Raw genomic sequence first — 7,091 nt, 5'->3', positions numbered from 1 at the left:
GCACTAGGCGGGCAATCGGCCTACCGAAGCAAGGCCGTGTATAAGCAGCCAGGCTGACGAAGCGAGGGGCTGGAACACCGGCGAGAGGTCAAAGGGTGATCCACAAGACACTACAAGAGAAGCTGGCCCAAAGCGGGGCCATCAAGATTAGCAGGTTGGGGCGAAGGGACGAAAACCATCAGTTCTAAACGGGGGATTCAAATCGGGACGCCTTCAACAAGGGAACGACACCTAAAGGTGACGCCGTCACGGGCAATGGCCGGGCCATGCGTAGCTTTCGCCTAGATCCCACCGGGTCGAAATCTGGTCGTCGTCGTGAGGATGCGGAGCGGACGGAACAAAACTCGCTGCCGCACCTCCAACCCAAGCCACACTATGACCTAGCCCCGGCTAAAGTCACCGGCGGGGAGAGACGCAAGAGCTGGTTGGCCAACCCGGCCGGACCCGAAACCAGTCGTCGCGACGCTGGATCGGCGGCACCACGACGGCCGCAACATCCACAGCGCGCCAAACCCTGCAGTAGCGCGACCACGAAAGATCGGAGGGAGAAACTACAGCCGCAAAAGCACCTGCAGTACATGCTGCCTACCCCGGCGAGCACACCCCGACTTAGGAACCCAGTTCCAGAAAAAGCCGAACAAGACGGACATAGGGATTGCAAGATTCGCCAATGCAGAGCAACAGATCCGGGGCCGACAGCCAACGCCATGACTGAAGGCCACCATGCCCGTCACGGCAGAAGGGATTCCGACCAGGCCCTACCGAGCCCGGATCCGGGCCCACAAGCCCGGATCCGGCCGAAACCCTAAAGCCCAAGTCCACGGCCGCCGTTGGACGGAGCAGCCACCACGCGGGGCGCCACCGCCCGCAACGGCCACCGCCGCCGGGACCGAGCCGGAGCGGCGCCGGCCCGAGCCGTCGCCGACGCGCCCCCACGGTGAGGCCGCGGCCGGCCCCAACCGGCCCGCCCGACGCGCGGGAGGGGAGCGACGAGGACGCGAAGCTAGCGGGGCGACGAGGCGCCGGCCGTGACCGCACGGCCCGCCGCCCGCGGCAACAGCCGGAAGCTGCGCCGCCGCGCTTCACCGCGAAAAAGGACGGGGCCGCCCCGCCGGGCCGCCTAGCGCGCGGAGAAGGAGAGCACCGCCGCCGCCGGCACCGCGCGGGCTTTGCCCGGCGGCTCTCGCCGGCGGCGGCGGCGAGGAGCGGGAGGCGGCGGGGTTGGGTGGGCGAGGTGGGGCGCCCCGGTCGCCTCGGGGTGGCGACGGGAGCCTACCAAACCCTATCTTTCCCGTCTTTGAGAATAAGTGGTAGTCATCTTATAGTTGCTTTCCTCTTCTGTAAAAATATGTTACACCTTTGGGTGCCCCTTAAATTAAAAGAAGAAAAAAGTACTATAGCATAGTACCTCCTCTGTACCGGATTATTAGGCCGAAGGGCCAAGTCGTGCTGATTAAGGCAAAAAAAATTTTTTGAAAAAAAACCTCTCGTCTTCCTATTTAAGTGCTCCGATTTCTCTGTGCAGAGCATGCATTGTGCCATTGGAGTTGACTATTAATTAATCTTGCTACTAATAAAATGGAAAACAGGAAGGCGCACGGATAGGTTGAGAGGAAATTAAGGAGAATCCATGCAGAGGTGATTTAGTAGCAATTAAGACTTTGGCCTAACAAATTTGAAATACTGGATTCGGCCTCTTGTCTAATAATCCCGTACAGAGGGAGTACTACTTTTCTTGCAAGCATGCGTGTATGTTCTTTTTGTTCGCCCTTCCTACCTTTCTTTTGTAGCGCACGTCGCATGCTCCGTTTTATCTAAAGAGGGAACTTGTTTAATTCGCACCAGAACAAGAACACCACCAACCTGGCGACCAGTAATACCGTTTTTGGTGCAAGAAATCGGTAGCCAGGAGTCGAGGACAAGGTCAAAATCAGCCTCTAGAGAACTCGCAGGACAAGTACATAGAAAACGTCACACAATGTAGCAATGGACTACCCACTCGACCTCTTCTCAGACAAAAGCAAAATACAGCGACTGGCCGTCTAAACAACGCCACACGTAGCTCCCCCGGACGCCACACACCCTTGGCGCGCCACCCCCACTCCTCTTGCGCGTCACGCTCCACGTTTCACCGTGTCCGCATGCACGTGCCGCACCGCCTATATACATGCCCCGATCGCGGGGACGAGAGCACATCAGCGCACACACACAAGTCAAGACTCTCAAGTCACCAATCGAAGCCTCCAGCCGCGGATCAGATCAGTGATCCTACTATCGTGGCGTGTGCAAACTAGCTCCAGCTCCGCCACCGCAACTCTCTCGTGACCATACCGCGTTCCGTGTGAGCAGGTAGTGCTGCCATGGCTGCTGCGCCTGCCACCTTCGTCGTCGTCGCCCTGGTGGCGGTTGCTCTGTGCGGCGGCGTGGGCCGCGCGCAAGACATGGACAACGAGTGGGCGCGGTACCGCGGCTTCTTCGGCGGCGGCGGCACGCTGCTGCCGCAGTCGGATGTGGACCTGTTGGAGTTCCCGCTGAACCTCGAGTACCTGGAGACGGAGTTCTTCTGCTGGTCCGCGCTGGGCTACGGCCTCGACGGCATCGACGTCAACCTCACCGGAGGCGGGCCGGCCCCCATCGGCGGCCAGACCGCCGCCCTCACACCCTTCGTCCGCGACGTCGCCACCCAGTTCTGCTACCAAGAAGTCGGCCACCTCAAGTATGTATATGCAATCGATCAATTAACCTCCCAATTCGCCGGAACTGATCTCTCAAATTACCAACACACAAGTATTAGCTTGTGATTTATGGACTGTCCGTGTGTATGAGCAGGGCTATCAAGCAGAACGTGCGGGGATTCCCCAGGCCGCTTCTGGACATCAGCGCGGCCAACTTCGGCAAGATCGTGGAACAGGCGATGAACATGACGCTGGACCCGCCCTTCAACCCATACGAGAACAGCCTCAACTTCCTCATCGCCTCCTACATCATCCCCTACGTCGGCCTCACCGGCTATGTCGGAGCAAACCCCAAGCTCCTCACGCCTCAGGCCAGAAGGGTACGTACAAGCGCTACACCACACGCGTGATCACTCTACCACAACGACTCACCCTGACATCGATCGCACACACGAAATGCATGCACACGCGTTCTGATATTTCCCATTGCATGTATGTATTACGTGATATTTAACTGATGGTACTGCTGTGATTGATCACGCGCGCGCAGCTTGTGGCGGGGCTGCTGGGCGTGGAGTCGGCCCAGGACGCGGTGATCCGGGCGCTGCTGTACGAGCGCGGGCTGTCGCGAGTGGCGAGCTACGGCGTCGGGGTCGCGGAGGTGACGGCGCACATCTCCGAGCTGAGGAACCAGCTGGGCAGCAGGGGAATCAAAGACGAAGGTCTCGTCGTGGCGCCCGGGCAGGGGCCCGAGGGGCAGACCGTCGGAAACATCATCGCCGGCGACCAGTTCTCGCTAGCCTACGACCGCACGCCAGAGGAGATCCTCAGCATCGTCTACGGCACGGGGAACCCCGCCCAGGCCGGTGGCTTCTTCCCCCAGGGCGCCGACGGCCGCATCGCCAAAGGGTTGCTCATGTAGTGTAGTCCATCATATCATCCCAGGCTCGACATGGATACATCAGGGTTGTTGTTCTCGCAAGCTGTAGACTATACATCGATCATACATGTGTGTGTTGTCCTTCTGCATGAAATTGGATATGTACATGCATGATGGATGCTAATAATCAATAAAAGGATTTGTGCAAGGCAAAAACATATCATTCTCAAATTATCTGCAAGGCAATATTTTGGAGAGTTCATGGGCTCATGGCTGCGCAACTTCACTGGCAATTGATCAACATCCCTTCTGTTAGCGAGGGAGGTGCTAACCATCACCCCTTAGCGATAGTTTATAACCATCGCTAAGGGGAATGTTAATGGGCCTGGCCCATAAGTTCGGTTGTTTTAAAATTTTCCAGATTCAAAAATTTACTTAGATTTCTAATTTGCCCAGATTCGAAATTTGCTAAGATTTAAAAATTGCACAGATTCAAAATTTGCTCAGATTTGAAATTTGCCCAGATTACAAATTTGCTAACTTTGAAATTTGTTCGAATTTGAAATTTTCTTAACTTTAAAAGTTGCTCGACTTTAAAATTTGTTAAAAAATAAAAAAACAGAAAAAAAATCGAAAGAATTGAAAGAAAACGAAACCCAAGAAAAACCAAAAAACCTCGACAAAAAACCGAAAAAAACCCGAGGCCTACTGCTAGGGATGTAAACGGATCGGATCGGATCAGATAGTGCTATTACCATATCCTTTACCACATTTTTGTAATGGATTCGGATCGGTGCGGATAATGGTCGGATGCGGATTATATCGGATTACGATATGGAGCGGATTCGGAGCGGACTCGGATCGGACACGGATTGACACGGATTATTAAGCAAATATACGCATAAAAAATAGAAATATGCTTTTTTATATAAAATATGTTCATAATTATAGACTTTCACAAAATGTGCACAGTTGTTCGTACAACAAACCAACTTGCATGCTAATAGCATACATAGTTTGGCCGATGAACTAACTATACTGTCTGAATATTTAGGATTGTGCTAATTTTATCGGATTATCCTCTTTGAGAACATCGGATAATCCGTAATAATTGGCGGATAATCCGTATCCGTCGGATAGTATCAATACCATATCCGCTACCGTATCCGTCGGATATCCGCTTGACCACTATCCACATCCGCATCCATATCCGACGGATCCCTAAAAATGCATACCATATCCTTAAAAACGGATGCGGATGAGGATTCGGAGCGGAAATTATCTGTACCATTTACATCTCTACCTACTGCTCCCTACCTGTTGATGGGCCGCGACCCAAACTCACCACCACGCAGGCAATGGTTTGTACCCATCACCCGCGGGTGATGAATAGGATTCCGCTGTTAGCGACCTGATGAAGTATGTCTGTAACTGGACCATAGAAGAAAGCCCACTACAGGTCGGGCCAACTGTTGTGGGCTATCATGTAGTGGCTTATGGGAGCAAATCGAAGTCACCAAATCAACCGATCGGTGCCTCCGCAAGTTCCGAATATATGCCAGAGTGCATTTATGCAGCCAGGCCCGGCCCAAGGGGGTGGGAGGGGCGGCCACCCTGGGCCCAAGGAAATCCGGGGGCCTCCAGATGTAGGTTTATACTACTATGCCCATACGGGGTTGGTTCTTAGGCTCCAAGGCCGGAGAGGAAAGCTCAGCTGGGTTTTTTCTGGTCACGAAGGGAAAAGAATTCCATCGATCAAGTGAGGCATCGAGTCCGGCCCTCGCATGTATACGTATTAGATTAGATTCGGTTCGATCCGATACTATTTTACCGATTGACATGGGTATACCCTTCAGGTACCCATTATTAGTATACCTGGCTTGGCTCGGCCCAATATGAAGAAGGCCCAACAAGGCAACCCGAAGAAGTAGTCGACTAGGACTCTTGTAAAACCCTACGCTGGTTGCATATATAAAGCCAGCCAGGGCACCCGAGAGGGAGGGGAGATAGACAACATAGATCCGCCTACGGCGGCGGCACCCTGTAAACATACTTATGATCATATACTAGATTGCTAGCAGCACGTAGGGATCCTCCACCGAGGGGACCCGAAGCTGGGTACGTCGTGTGCCTAATCTCGCTCCCGGAATCTCCATTGTCGCTCTCTCCCGAAACCCAAGTCTACAATATGTAGGCATTGACGAGGTGATCCCTCGTCAATTGGCGCCATCTATGGGAAACAAGCGTCGACTGGATTTTGTGATCCAGGCGAGATCCGTCGAGACCATCATCAAAGATATCGGAAGATCGGAAAATTTCGAGTTCATCGGCAAGCAGCGACTTCGTCGTCATCTTCGCAAACAAACGGTAAATTATTCGAGCGTGCAAACGCCGGGAGTACAGCAGATCAAGTCGCCACGCATGTTCGCTTTGGCTGCCGGCGTGCGTGCGTACGTTTGCAACAAGGCTCCAGGGAAGAAGAAGTGCACCTTACACAAGTTTCAAGATTCAGAGTTTGTTTCCGTGTGGGATCTGGACTCTCCAATAAACAAAATCAGATCGGCAAAAGGGACAGGTACTACCGTGGATGCACTGACGGATCCAAGGAAAAAGAATAAAACACCTCAAGGCAGCGATTAACCAACTATACGCAGCCAGCCAGATCAAGGTCCAAAAAAGAAACAGACAAAGTACATACACCAGTGTGACTTCGTGTTAAAACAAAAGGAAGTGAGCAGCCGTACAGGTTTTTTGTACGGGCCTCAACATGAAGCCATCGGGGAAATCAAGCTTCAAGAAAATCATCGAGTGGAGAAGCAAATAGGTTCAGATCAGTTCGGGCAACTTTTTCGCTGTCGAGTCCAAAGAAACTTATATCGCCATCGACTTCGGAGGAGCCAACATCGTTATCGAATACGTCCACCTTATCGACTGCTGCTCCCCTACATGGATCAAGCCAACCAAGTTCGTCAGCGACGAACATCTGACACAAAAATATCAGGTGCTATATTTTCAATTAATTACTACTCGCAAAATTTATTTCGCCAAATATTTTTCGGTGCGTACTATTATTTGCGCGCAGTTTTTTTGCACCGCAATATAACCACAGATTGAAACAAACCTTCGACTACTCCGCTCGGACGACCGCGCCCGTCGTCCCGCACTTACCACACTTGGGGGTTCACTTATCGTGGATCCTCCACGTCGACTGCATCTTCTTCATTGACTACTTCCGGCCAGGCGTCACGCGCCTACATCGACTGTGCCAGCTGCACGACTTGCTTCAGTGACGACTCCATCGCACCCGATGAAAAATTCACTTATACAATATTACCCAATGCGTTTCCGGGCCAATGGATTCATCTTCTATGATTATTACTGGAACTATTTTCTTCGGGTCAATGGATTCATCTTCTATAATATCAACGGATTCATCTTCTATGGTTATTACTGATTTCTTCGGGTCGATGGATTCATCCTCTATGACATCAGCAGATTCATCTTCTATGGTTATTACTGGATTTTTTGGGCCAATG

General features: G+C 52.5%; 1 protein-coding gene across 1 annotated transcript; it reads left to right on the top strand.

The window, feature by feature from the left end:
- The first annotated feature begins 2,360 nt into the window (after positions 1-2,360).
- LOC124672146 (desiccation-related protein PCC13-62-like) lies at positions 2,361-3,671 on the top strand. The gene is made up of 3 exons (XM_047208420.1): positions 2,361-2,716; positions 2,830-3,055; positions 3,226-3,671. Exons 1-3 carry the CDS (start codon positions 2,361-2,363, stop codon positions 3,595-3,597), a joined length of 954 nt encoding a protein of 317 aa, XP_047064376.1. The 3' UTR covers positions 3,598-3,671.
- The last annotated feature ends 3,420 nt before the right edge of the window (positions 3,672-7,091 follow it).

Source organism: Lolium rigidum, chromosome 7 (genome assembly GCF_022539505.1).
Source record: "Lolium rigidum isolate FL_2022 chromosome 7, APGP_CSIRO_Lrig_0.1, whole genome shotgun sequence".
Classification (NCBI taxonomy): domain Eukaryota; kingdom Viridiplantae; phylum Streptophyta; class Magnoliopsida; order Poales; family Poaceae; genus Lolium; species Lolium rigidum.
This window is presented reverse-complemented; position numbering and strand designations above follow the sequence as displayed.